The sequence below is a fragment of the Thermobia domestica genome, chromosome 14 (assembly GCF_964235325.1).
Source record: "Thermobia domestica chromosome 14, izTheDome1.hap1.1, whole genome shotgun sequence".
Lineage (NCBI taxonomy): Eukaryota > Metazoa > Arthropoda > Insecta > Zygentoma > Lepismatidae > Thermobia > Thermobia domestica.
This window is the reverse complement of record NC_137467.1, coordinates 59,183,043-59,197,358: the sequence shown is the minus strand read 5'-3', so window position 1 is coordinate 59,197,358 and position 14,316 is coordinate 59,183,043. Positions and strand designations below refer to the sequence as shown.

The window sequence follows — 14,316 nt, the reverse complement described above, 5'->3', positions numbered from 1 at the left end:
AGAGTCAACTATATCACTGGCCTATTTATTAAGATGCAGATGTATAATACACTAGAGGGACGTAACCAAAGGTTAATAAACTCGGTACGAGAAAGTCGATAACATTTATATTATTTCCTAGCACATTATATATGACAGTTCTATTTACATTATTATTATTATTATTATTATTATTATTATTATTATTATTATTATTATTATTATTATTATTATTATTATTATTATTATTAAGTATTCTGCCTATTGGCACGTTCTGGGACTAATGAGTATTTCTTTCTTTCTTCTTCTTCTTCTTTTTAATTTTCAGTTTAGGCCTGGAAATGTTTCTTCCACGTTTCTCGATTTTCAGCTTCCTCTTTTAACTCCCAATATTTTCTTTTAATTTTCAAATCATCGATCAGTTGTGTTCTTCTCCCTACTCCTCACTTTCCTTCCACTTTTCCTTCTATGGCGGTATGAACAAGACAATTTCTTCGCAAGATGTGTCCAATCCAATTGGCCTTTCTACGAAGGATGGTGGCTAGAAGCGTCCTTTTCTTTCTTATCCGTTTTAAAACATTTTCGTTTGTTATTCTTTCTGGCCATTTTATCTCCTCCATTTTTCTCCAACACCACATTTTGAAGCTCTCTAAATATTTCTTCATAATCTTCCTCAATGTCCAAGTCTCTGAACGATAAAGTCCATGTATAGCACTTGACCAATTTCTTTCTTAGTCTAATATTAAGGCTGCTAGTTAAGAGTGACCTTTTCTTGTTGAAAGCTTCTTTGGCTATGGCAATTCTTTGATCTGATCTCTTTGATGAGTACGCGTCTTTCGTCAAAATACTTCCAAAATATTTGAAATAGTCAACTTCTTCAAGTATTCTTTTTTCTACTCTGAACCGTAAGGGCGAATTTCTACATGATATTCTCATGATTTTCGATTTTTCGATGTTGATTTCCATTCCATATAGTTTCTTAGTGTCAACTACTTTGTCAATCATAATCTGTAGTCATTCTTCGGTTCTAGCTATAATAACCGTATCATCTGCATACCTGATCTTGTTAATGATCTGCCCTCCAATCTTGAAATCCCCAATTCCCGTTAATGCTTCTTTCATTAACATTATATATAATGTCCTATATTTAAAGGATATGTTAAGATTAATGCAGGCTAATAATACATCACATTTTTTTCGATCTTTTAGTGCAAACAGCCCTTTTAACAGTAAAATATGAATATTTTACCCAGAACTGTTTTAATCTAATTTAAAATCTCACTGTAAATTCGATACGAGAATGTTATCACTTATATTTTCGAACTATTGAAGTCAACCAGAGAAATGACTGTATTTGAACTAATTCATAGAAAATTTCAGTAATTTAAGCTCGATTTCACACTTGCGCTTATTTAGATCACAAAAAAGTTATTATGATTTCAATCTTAATATAAATTATCTAATGAATTGTATCCTCCCTGTTTTCAAGAATATATTTCCAGGATCAATGTGTATCAGTTTTAATAACACTTAAGACGGGATCTTAGAACCTGTATGTCAAGAAATTAGTTCTTTTTTTTGGTGCAACATAGTGGACATAAAACATTCAGTAAGAGTTGTGAGGCAAAAAATAATAAGCACAAACTCTGAAAATCCTGTTACTGCAAAATGGAGATGTTATTTTACCAAATAAAGTTGTGTTCTTCATAAGATGAAAATGAAATAAATACTGTAATACTAAAAACTAATTTAGAATGTCCCCAGGATGAATCCAGTTACTACGTAATGAAAGATATAATACTGTAGTCTGCTGCAAATACAATACAAGAAACTGTTGCAACGCAAAATGAAACAGAAAGAACTGTGCATGTATAAAATAACACCGGAAATAAATTTCGTTACTGAACATCTGTTAAGTAAGTATTACTTCCAAGCATAAACAATTGTAACTATAAGTTCGTTTTCACCTTTAGCATCGAGTTCGGGAAGACAAAAATTTCTGTTACTTCTGACAAAATACTAGGAACTGGAATTAGATGACACGTATCAGATAAATTTGCACCAGTATCGTCGAACTATAGCGTTTCTATAATTACTTGGCAGTAAAGATATAGTGTCACGCACGGAATAGATGATGAGTGTTTTAACTTCTAATTTCTAACACATTTTTTATTCCATGAAAAATATTGTATTATCGTTAAGAAACTGTACAGACGAAACGAAAATTTCAAAGAAATAAAACAAAGCCAAACAATTGCACTTAATTTTCAAAGAAATAAAACAAAGCGAAACAATTGCACTTAATTTTCAAAGAAATAAAACAAAGCGAAACAATTGCACTTAATATTTTTAAATAAAACAAAGCCAAACAATTGCACTAAATAATTTTCAAAGAAATAAAACAAAGCGAAACAACTGCACTTAATAATTTTCAAAGAAATAAAACAGCCAAACAATTGCACTCAATAATTAATAATAATTATCACTTAACCAAGTGAAAAAGCTTTCGGTCTCGACAACTGTTCCTGCCAGCTGAGAATAACTAATTGGTTAATTGAGAATAACTTGTGTTACTATGCAATGTAAGAAAAAGACATAGGATTTAAAAAAAAAAAAAAGTAAATGTTCTCCCTTCATTGGCGACTGAAGAAATAAGCAGGAACAGATCTCGAAAACTTTTTACTTGGTTACATAAACTTATTACTGCTTGTTGCAGATTACGTATTGTGTTTAGCAATAAACTGATTATAATTTAATCTCAAATAAAATCATATTTAATCTGGACACACACATTTTAAGCATTACAATTTCAATTTATCCAACACTAAGTTAGATTCCAATACTTACACTTTCCGCGTCTTTTACAAGAGGCCTTCGTGGTTCTGTTTTCCCGTTTGGAGGCATTACTGGCGCTTCCCTCTGAATAGTACCGCTCTTTATGTGCCAATAGTAGGGGCCATCGTTATCTGTTGAAACAAAAAAGATTACAGATATTGTAGTTACTGATAATGCACTAACCAATTACGAACATTTCTAGTTCAATTCAAATGTTTGCTATAAATTTTCTTGACTTCTCTTGTGTTCTGTGTAAAAGTAAATAAACTCGTTAAGTTTTACAAGAAGGTTTAAGTTCTCATCACGTACGTATCGATTAATGTATACAAATCCTCTATGTGCTTATAAAGGCGCAATAGACACTAAAATAGTAATATAATATTGTTGAAACAAGCTACAACAATGTCCAGTGCATAATATACGCAGAACCAATTTTCTTATATTTTTCAAGTGTTACCGTGTATCTGACAAAATTTTAAGACTTTGGAATGTTTTTTGCTTCTCCTGAAAAGTTGTGGTTTTAACACATAGCGATTCTTTGAGGCGCAGCGACGATATTTATCAGTACCACCAGAGTGAATATGAACATTTTTCAACTTTAGCACTTCATAGCTAGCTTAACAACCATATAATCTTCTTCATTCAATATCCAATAGAAATTTGACTTATTTATTTCTGTATTAGCCTTGGTATAAACTAATTTATGTGTGCTAATTCAGTTTTATTGTATATTTTTAATATTCCTTCCAATACAGATTATTTTAGTTCAATACTAAGATTTTGAGAACTATCTCTCAATTTATTAAATACCTGTTCACATCAATTTTATTCAGTCTGCCATTATTGTAGAAGAATACTGATCTCATGCCAAATAAACGGATCGAGGGTCTTTTTCAGCAGCGAGACCATATGAGACGTAGGATCTACTGCTTAACATGGAATACGAATCACAAGAACTCCCGCCGAGAATTGAACCCAAGTCTCCCACGCGAAAAGCGCGTACGTGAATACTTAGCCACGAGAGTGGTCTTAAAGCAGAAAAAAAGAAAAGAATACAGATCCCATGGTAATGCCAGATGAAATGATAAAACCAGCTTGTCATACTTCGAAATTAACATCATTCGTTGACCAATTATTGTAATAATAACCAATTGCTAAAATAACATATAAAATATTTACATATTGAAATACCGAATTATCTGGAACTTTTAAATTTTCGCAACATGACAAATTTTCCAAAATTAGATTCTAGAAAAGCATCAAACCTTCATTAAAGAAGATAATATCATTTTACGATTTTGTTTTTTCTTTGTATATATATATTTACTTGTTAAATAAAAGATTTCTATCACGATAAAATATTGCTAAAACAGTATGTGTATCTACCCATTACAGTTTTTTCCATTTGTAGCAGTAAATGAGTGTTAAAGTCTTGTCACTCCTGTGACCATCTTGATTCATCTATTTTCTCTTCTACCATATCAGGTTTATCTTATAATTCTTCATGCTTCATTGTGTAGTTTGCTGACTGAAAATTTCAGTGTCCACGTTTTCGATCTATGTCTCAGAAAAGCATTAATGGAAAATTTTCCGGTTCAGAACACATTAGCGCTTTCTAATATACCCAAGCAAAACTGTTCATTCCCTCCGCATGCACTCCAGCCTAGGTTACTACGTCTGTTAATTTCTATAATACTTCAAAAAAAAATCTTTCAGACAAATATTGGTATTCATTTCTTTGTTTTGTCTTTTCAATTTCTATTCCTGACGTTCTTGCGAAGCAATTAAACACAACGTTCATCTTTTCCACATTAATTTTCAATTCGACATTCTACATTTTCAATCCAGCTTCCTTTCTCTTCTCATTAAGATCTCTCACCATACTTTGCACTTCTATGATATATTTAATTTTCTTTTTTAAAGTGTGTCAAAACCATTTACAGGTTAAGAAATATGTAATAATATCATATTCAAAGTTGAATTTGAGTCCCGTTTCCTTGTTTGTACATTATTTTGTGTCAGCGATATTGTCAGTGAAATCTGAAATATAATCACCAGCAAACGTACATACCTTCCTTACCTAAGTTCTTATGTGAATAACTTGACACGAACTGACCAATTTGATTAACACTTTCTGTACCACGAAGAGTACATACTTCTCTACACGTTATAAAGAAATATATATATATATATATATATATATATATATAATTATAAATAAATTACGTTCAAATCGTACAAGAGAGTGATCGAGATATTACACTATCTTACATTACAATAAATAAGTTTCCAAGTTTTCCCATGGATCGAATTCTTTCGGACCTTCTTTAACAATACTGGGCTCTTCCCAGCGAACATTTGGAATTTAGATATTGTAGTGTACATTTTACTGAAGTCGGATGGCATATCAGGCAAGCAATAATTATTATTGTAATTAAATGAATCTATTTATTATGGAGTTTCGGGAAAAATATGACACTGCCTTTATCAGACACATTATCCTATGTTTGATAAAGACAATAATATACTGTCAAAACGGTGACACAGGTTAGTAATAACAAATGTTTGCTTTACTCAGTTTTATTTTCATTTCCATAATTTCCAAGTTAGAATGAGCAGCATTCTAAAGTGAAGTATAGATGTGTGATATTGTTAACGCCTCCAGTGTGATGTCCTTTTTTTTTTTTTTTTTAAAAAAAGTATATATTATTATTATTATTAACCAGCTAACTGGAGAAAAGGTTTAGAAGAAAAAAGAATAACAAAATACTATTCAATTGCGTTAAAAGAGGTCTACGAATGAACAAGATTCGCGTGTGAGAACAGAGTTCGTTAACTGTTTACATTAGTGAAATAAACTCACTTATGTAGTTACCACACATTGATATATGTATAAAAATGAATAGGTTATTTACTGTTTTTAAAAAATTGAAATATGAAGAAAAAACTAAACTACCTTATTTAGTAACATACATAAGTACTGTACACTGCAAGATTTCAGACATTATGGGCCCCGTGCGTAGTCATTTTGACGTACGATTAACGTCGTACTAAAGGCCTGACTACTGCAGGAAAATATGTCAGTCGAACTCTTTAGTATGGCATTAATCATGCGTCAGAACGATTCTGCATAACGCCCTGTATCGCATGAAACATAATTTCAGTGATTTAGGTCGGAAAAACATATCACACATTAATGTCGGCTGACTTAAACTTGATTAAGAAGAAACTAAAATATTCCTAATCCATATCTATCTATATATATAATGGAACTGGCATACCTTCATGTCTTTCCCAACCAGGCGGTAAAACTTCCTCTTTGCCATCTGGCGATGGCGTTTTGGTCCTCTCTTCTGTGGGGCTACTACTTTGTGATTGTGGTTGCGATTTGGTTTCGGGTTTTCTCTTTACCGGAAGTGCATACAGATCATTGTTCAATTGACCATGGACATGAGGAATGTTCTGAGTAGCAGTCTGATCGTTTTGAACCTGAATCCCGCTATCGTGACTGTCACCTGAATCCGGGGAATTCAGATCCATAGGCTTTTCAGACGAACTGAAAAATAAAACAGAATGCATACATTTTAGAACATTTAGAGTTACGAGCAGAAAATTAACAAGACACAAAAATACATAAATTGATATTCATTGATTGTGTTAGCCAGTCAAGAAAACAGTTATTCTAGTCATTGACAATTTGGATTTTTTTTTTTTTTTTTTTTTTTTTTAAGCTTAACATAAATTTGTAGGGATAAACAATAACTGAAAGTGTCTTTCTAAAAGCTTCTAGATGTCTGCTAAGAAAAATATCAGTATAACTATTTTTAATAAAGCTAATTAATGTAACTCTTTAACGTTTTCCCCAATATCCAGAACAATATTATTCACAACACACAGAATTTGGGATGTGTTTTTATTAGGGTGTGCCGTTAGCCATGAAATTTTATCGTCACTATTGCTTAAGCTGGAACATTCAAACATATGGTAAAGTTACGAAATTCATTAGCCTATTTTTATTTAGTTTTGTTGTTACAAAGTTGTTGTCACCTTCCATTTGTAGGTTCATTCTACCTATATTTTCAAAGTTTGATAACGTAGCTGAATTTAAAAAGAAAAGAAAAATCAATCACGTGAAATAATTCTTTATGACTGACGTTGAGTCTAAGCTTTAACTCAGACTGTGAAATCTATAGTACACATGTAAATATTGTTATATGAAATATGATCCTTAGGAACATCACTTTAATAACATCACATTACAGACTTCCAGTACGACGGAGCTATGAAATAATGGAAAATGAGTTTCTTACGTACATTAATGTATCAAAAAAATATATTATTGTTTTAAGATACAAGACAAAAAGCCAGTTTGACATCAACAATTGAGCAATGATCAACATCAACATCACTGTGACCAAAAATTCAATAACTTATATAATTATCTTACGAATACACTCATATAAATTCCGTGCATAAACATTAATATGAGTCTAATATCCATATTTATCTAACATGGATTCCGTTTATTAGTTTCAAGAGTTTATGGTAAATTCTTTGTGTTCAATTCTAGTACAATAGACAGTCATAAGTCTTGCACTATTTCTACAACCCAAATAGCAGGCGCGTGTCTGTATACGTAGTTATCGACTATAAGTGCCAGGTCAAACTGGCTCTTGAAGAAGTGTGGCAAGCGGACTATTTAACACGGAGGCTTCACTCTATGAGTATCTTCAATCAGTTTTTACTGAGAGTGACAATGAGTGCTCAACATCTGATACCTGAACTAAGTACTGTATGAGTTCAAACTTGGGCATAACGCTCCGGCAGTAACCTAATACATTTGTTATGTGAAAGGAGAAGGTGCAGGAGCCACAGCACAGTCTTGGTTCCAGAAATTTCGTGCAGGTTGTAAAAAAATGTCGAAAATCAGACAAGGTCCGGCCGCCCCAGGGTAACAAATTCCGAAGTTATACGACAACCCCACCACGACCCGTATCCAGGGGGGCTAGGGGTCCGGGCCTCCCCTAAATTTTGGCTGCCCCTCCCTACATTTTTGGGCTGGTTACAGGCCTGCCCCACCATACAACGATTTATCAAATCAACTCGCCATATCTCATTCCACTGTAGTGCATCACATTCATGAACTTGGGAAAACCATCAGAAGCTGTCGCATAAGTTGACCCTAGCTCAAACCTGGACGAGAGAGTGGATGTGTGTCGACAACTACTGCAAAATCCGCGTGATGTGCGCTTCTTGAAACGGATTGTTACATGCGATGAGAAGTGGGTGTTTTACCGAACTTTGAAAGTGCAAAAACAGTGGTAAAGCCGTTATAAACATAACGCCCTGCTCCGTGTGTAGTTCAACTACGAGGGGATAGTTCACTCCGAATTCTTTCCTATCTTTCGTACCATCACTGTCAACTTTTATTCCGAACAGTTGGAGCGAGATATTATATGTATGCTGCACTACGCCACAAGTATCCTGCATTGGTGAACCAAAAGCGCGCTCTAATGCAGCAGAATAACGCAAAACCACACTCGGTTTGAAAAACTTAATTTAAAAAATGCAGGAACTTGGATGTATCAAGCTGATACCACATCCGGCCTTTAGTCTGATTTTGTCTCTTCGGAGTACTACTACCTGTTTTGGTTTATGGCACACTTCCTGAAACGACGATACTTCATCAACCAGCAGGAGGTGGAAACAAAAGTCAGTAACTGACTTCTTTGCTCTAAGTCTTAGGCTATTTGAGGAAGCGTTACCCCCTGTAGCGAACGCGGCCAAAGTGGCTATTCAGTAATTTTACTTCCACCAGATGTGTAAATCATACTGTGAGCCAGTCAGGGTTTCCAGGTCTTTTTGTCAGGTCCAGGTGTGTAATAGCAGAGTTCCAATACTCTGCACAAACCATCTTCCAAGCAGCTGTTTCTTGCTACAATTCCTTTGCCTGGCAACACGTCTTTCCTTTTTTTCCCCTTCCTTTTGAAATCTTTTAAACAGCAGGCGGTCTATTGTTCCGACCCGCACCAAATACGCTCGAGCTGACGTTTTCTCAGCGATTTTATTGCTTTTGCGTTTATGATTAGCCATCTACATTTAAATACATGGTCAGCGTATTCCAAGAGTACGCATGAGCAATAAATACGCTTTGCGATCGCCTCAAATAGCCGGGTACTAAGGACAAGATATGATATCGACGTGGAATCAAGGAATTCGCAGGAAAGTGGCTGCAAGCATTCCAACATGAGGGGCCATTCTTTGAATGTTAACCTCCTTTCATTGTGCCGTAATAAATACGGGTATGTTGTGCACCAGAATACTGAAAGACTTAAGACATATCCTTATAATTATTTAAGGATTTTTACGATCGTTTTTGTTTTTGTTTTTGTTTGTTTTTTTTAAAGCAGGTCTCGGCTTTGAGAAAAATTATTTCGGATAGAAATGTATTTTATTATACATTTTTCTAACGTTTCTTTTATGAAATGAAATCTCGAACTCAAATTTCAACTCACATCAATACACTTCTCGAACCAAATGCCACAAGGTTCTAATAGCGGCTCTTGGAAGAAGCCACATCGGTATATATATATATATATATTTATATAGGTATATACGGTTTGAAGATGGTATGGCATTTATTGCAGAATCTGAAGAGAAAATCAGTAAAATGTTTTTTAAAAAACTTGCGGAAGGGCTGTGAAGACTATGAGAATAAATGTTAGAAAGCCATGGAGATTGGAACGAAGCGGGCGGTGTCAAATATAGGAGAAAATAGAACAGGTGACTACTTTTTGATACCTGGGTAGCATTATTAGTGACGATATGAAATGTGAACATGAAATAAAAGCAAGGACAGGAATTGAGAAAGAAGGCTTTAGGAGGAAGAAAAGTCTTTTTTGTGGTACCTTGAATAAAGAGTTGAAAAAAAAGACTCATAAAATATTTCATGTGGAATGTTGTATTGTATGGGTTGGGAAACATGGACATTACGCAAAAATGACGAACAACTAAAAGCTATCGAAATGTCGGTGTGGAGAAAAATGGAAAGAATTAGCTGGATTGAGCGGAAAACGAATGAGAGGGTCTTAGAAAGGGTTGGGGAGAAAGGAACAAGTTTAGATATTATTATTAAGAAGAATAGAAACCGGTTGGGGCATTGGCTAAGAAGGAACTGTATCATGAGGGACGTGCTACAGAGTATGGTGTCAGAAAAGAGGATGGGACGAAGGAGTCTAGAATTAATGGATAATTTCAAAACAGAAAAATCATACGTGAAGACGAAGAGTCAGATATCTCTTTATATATCTGTTTCACGAGGGGAATATACGAGGAGAATTCGAAAAGTAAAGACACGTTTGCAATTTCTCTTTCCAGGGATTGGCAACACTGCTAGTAACCAGCGCTGAGTGAGTGTAGTTGTCAACACTTCAAGACAACGTATCGCTCGTATTCCTGCATTAGTTGTTGGAGTGCAGCAGACCGTTAAACATGGCAGCTCCATTGGCGATTTGCACCAAGGAGGAAATGAGCAGTGATTCGCTTTTTGTATGTGGAAGATGTGAAACCTGCAGACATTATTCGTCGAATGCAAGCATAGTATGGTGACAGCTGTTTATCGCGAAGAAAGATCTACGTATGGATACAGCGTTTCAAACAGGGAAGAATTTCTTTATGGGACGATGAAAGATCCGGCAGACCATCGACCTTAACGACTGAGGAACTTGTGTACATCATCTCGAACCGGAAAATAAGGCTGCGAGCCTGGTTTGGAAACACCCATCATCACCAAAAGTTAAGAAATTTAAGCGTCAACCATCATCTAGCCACTGATGCGGTGCAAATTTGGTTACAGATGCATCCGAAAAACATTTTTTCTAATGAAATCAAAAAACCTGTGAAACGTTGGGAAAACTGCATTGAAGTTCAGGGAGGTTACGTAGAAAAATAAGGTATGTTTCAGTTTTCTATCATTAGAATAAGTACAGCTTTTCTCAAATGTGCCTTTACTTTTTGAATTGTCTCGTATATATATGAGGAGCTGAAGTAAATTTCCATCTAAGTGCCATTTTCTGAAGTTTTCAGTTATAACCGGAATGATGGTCTATGGGCCAAGCCAGTTTAAGTGTATTCGGATCTAAGTGCCAAACCTGTACGTAGTAGTCCAGATCATTGCCAATAGAATGCATGAGGTGTATGCGCACCGTACAAATTATCGAGGAAAAACATCATTATCTTAGAACTGTTCAAATGGCACTGAGATCTTAATTTACCTCAGGTCTTCATATATATATATATATATATATATATATATATAGTGCTTGAATTCTGCATTTGCCACTGGTTTCAAATATATTTTCATTCAAATTGTCTGCTTCCCGTGAAGAACAAGTTGGTTTAGCTTGTCTGGTATAAAAGTATGAACAATTTAAATAAAACTTATACACACTTTAAGGTGAACAAAATATATACTAAACCTAGCATATTGTTTCGAATTTTATATTTGAACATTTGAAGTGGTAACGGTTGACCCTAGCTTTCTGATTTTCTACAAACAAAGCAAAACAAACGTAATCTTGTTCGGAAGGAAGGCGTTGAAGAAAAAAAGAAAATAAGAAAAAAGAACATAGGAAATAGAGAGAAAGAAATCTGTAGCGAATTCTCTACTATCCTTCACACATCAAAAAATTGTGTAATTTGTAGGCTCGTCACAAGGGTGAGCTTGCTGATGGAACATTTCGTCCCTGGAAGAGTTGTCTAAAAAGTCTGTACCGGTGGAAAAGCCTGGCAAAGCATCGAAATGACAAGGAATCCCTCTGTAAGCGAATCACAAGTAGCCTGGTCAGAAACAGCAGCAGAATTCAAACGAGACTCAGAAAGAGGAAGAGAAAAGGGGAGGGCAAAAAACGAGAAATGAATAATGGGAGAGAAGAACAACTTCAACTAAATGCAAAGATCCTCCATCAAGAATATCAATATTTTTTCTTTCTTTCTTTCTCTTGCCGTTTGAAGTTATTGCCTAGCAATTTCTATTAAAGGAATCATCTAAACTTTCAAAAAGTAGAAATCATGATAAAAGGATCAAGTGCGGAATATGTTCGACACAGGAGCTTAGAGAAAAGATCAAGAAATGCAGAAGAGAGTGTTCTGCAACTCTCCCCCACCAACACTTTTCCACATTTTCTCAAGATATACTAATGGATGCTCATACATGCATAGTAGGTCAATTTTATATCATCTGAGTGAAACGGAAAACCAAAGAGGCAGTGTTGGGAATAGTAGACAAGAAAATAATCAATAATGGAAGTAATTATAAGGTAACCAGGAAAGTTTTGTCGCTTTTTCACGCACCACCTTCGAACATCGATACGTCACCTAAGACGTACCTGAAAGATCAAAAATAGTCCCCATCAGCATCGACGACCTTCTGCCAACGTTCTGGGAGGCCATGGATTCCATCGCGGTAGAACTTTGTGGGCCGTGAAGTGAAGAAGGCATCAAGTGCATTTTGTACCTCTACTAGGATTTGGACTGGCGTCCTCAAAGATGATTGTACAAGGAATGGAACAGATGACAATCGAACGGTGCAGTGGGCAGGAAGTATGGCGGATGCAATAGTGTTTCACATCCAAGGCGTAGAATAGTGTCCCGGATCATCTTAACCACGTGGAGCTTGTTCTGTGACAGGAGGATCCCTTTGCGATTCATAAGTGCTGAGTTTTGAGTTTTTCTTGAACACGGCTCAACTGATGATAGTACACAGTTGCATTGATGCTCTGACCAGTTGGAGCACTTCCTGGTGCACGATGACGCGAGCAGTCTACCAAACACGCAGGAGGACCTTCTTCTGGTGCAGTACTGGTTTCGGCTGTTTTGGAACCGGTTCATGGGATGCTAACTAATGATGACGGCGTAGTGGAGCTTCGTACAGGACCCACTTCTCATCACATGTCAACACTGTCCAGAAATGGCTCCTTACTCAGACGAGACAGCAAAGAAACAGATGTCTGGTCGCGTTGCCGTCTGGCCCGGAGTCAAATCATGTGGGACTTGTTGTACTTCCCAAGTTGATGGAGGTGCTGACGAATAGTTTCTCCACTCACACGGAATTGTAGTCCCAATTCCTCATGCTTCTGGCCACTGTTCACCTCAATTGCAACCTGAAGATCTTCATTTTGTACATGTGTTGGTCTTCGGCACGTAGTGCGCCTTCGAGCGTTTCGCCACCGTCCTTAAATTTATTAAACCACCGCTGCACTGTCCGCGTAGTCACGACACCTTCACCAAAGGCCTGGCATATCTTCCGCCTCGCTGCAGTGGCGTTTGACCTCTGTTTGAACTCGTACAGCATACACGCTCTTATGATGTTCTGTGTCTGTCCTTACGCAAGTTCACGGTATAACTGAACTCCCACAACCAGGAAGTATGTTGGATATACCCACACCAACAACTCATTTCGCCATATCTCCATTCGCATTCAAATCACATTGTGAGGGCCAATAGAACACAGACCTCCTCAAAAAGCGACAGAACTTTTTTGATTACCTTTATTTAAAAAAAAAAAGCAAAAAAACTTGTTACATCACTAATTGAGGAAAAATACCCATGTGCAACGAAATCAAGGATTTGAAGTTAATACAGCATTAGAAGAAGTAAATAACTACTTCTCTCTGAGATAAAACATATTCCTGGATGGCAACATTAAAGAAGAAATTAATAGGCATTCTCAAGTTAGACTAGAGTGTATATTCGGAAGGTATAGCTTCACATTGAAGAGTTGAAAATCAATATGTCTAAAGTGTAAAATTTTCTATGAACGTATTCTGCTTGTTTACATGTATGTTAGGAACAGAGTTGCCAACTGCAGGACAAAATTATCGATTTTCATGTTTAAAATTATCGTATATTACAACAAATATCGTATATTCGTTATGCATTTGATAATTATAGAAACAAGTGTAATACTGCTAATAATAGCAATAATACGTAATAAATGTACTTAAGAATCTTCAGTTTCGAACTCCAAATCGGCGTCACTGTCCTCACCATCTTCTTTATTCTTATTAACACTATTCTGAACAACAACAATATTTCCATCCCCTAGTAAAAGTAATTAAATTTAAAGAACGGATGCAGTGTTGACATTTGCCAATTCTCAAATAGTTATTGATTTATTTTAACGGAAGTGACTGTTAAAAACCTCACTGTATGTGTTTTATAATTATTTAATGCATATCTACAGTCTATTTTGCACATTCAAAAACTGTAAAAAAAAAAAAAACTGTGCGTTTTAAAATTATAGTATAAGTTATCCACCTATTATCGCAAGGGCATTAATCGTATATAACATTAAAACTTAAATTATCCTGTATCACAATAAATTATCGTAAAGTTGGCAAGCCTGGTTAAGAATCACTTGCAAAGATAGGGAAAGAACCGCATGGATCACAAAGTTGGTCGGAGTGACGGATATTGTCATGAAAAATAAGCCAGAGTGTAATG

At 35.4% G+C, this 14,316-nt stretch overlaps 1 protein-coding gene across 7 annotated transcripts in view; it reads right to left on the bottom strand.

The window, feature by feature from the left end:
• Positions 1–14,316, bottom strand: part of LOC145669686 (protein Fe65 homolog) — a 748,169-nt gene that overhangs the window by 34,372 nt on the left and 699,481 nt on the right. For all 7 annotated transcript variants that reach the window (XM_081737961.1, XM_081737963.1, XM_081737962.1 and 4 more), the window contains 2 exons: positions 6,096–6,370; positions 2,827–2,945 (listed from right to left, as the gene is read on the bottom strand). In XM_081737961.1, the coding sequence (XP_081594087.1) occupies positions 2,827–2,945; positions 6,096–6,370 (394 nt within the window). The remainder of the gene's footprint in view (positions 1–2,826; positions 2,946–6,095; positions 6,371–14,316) is intronic.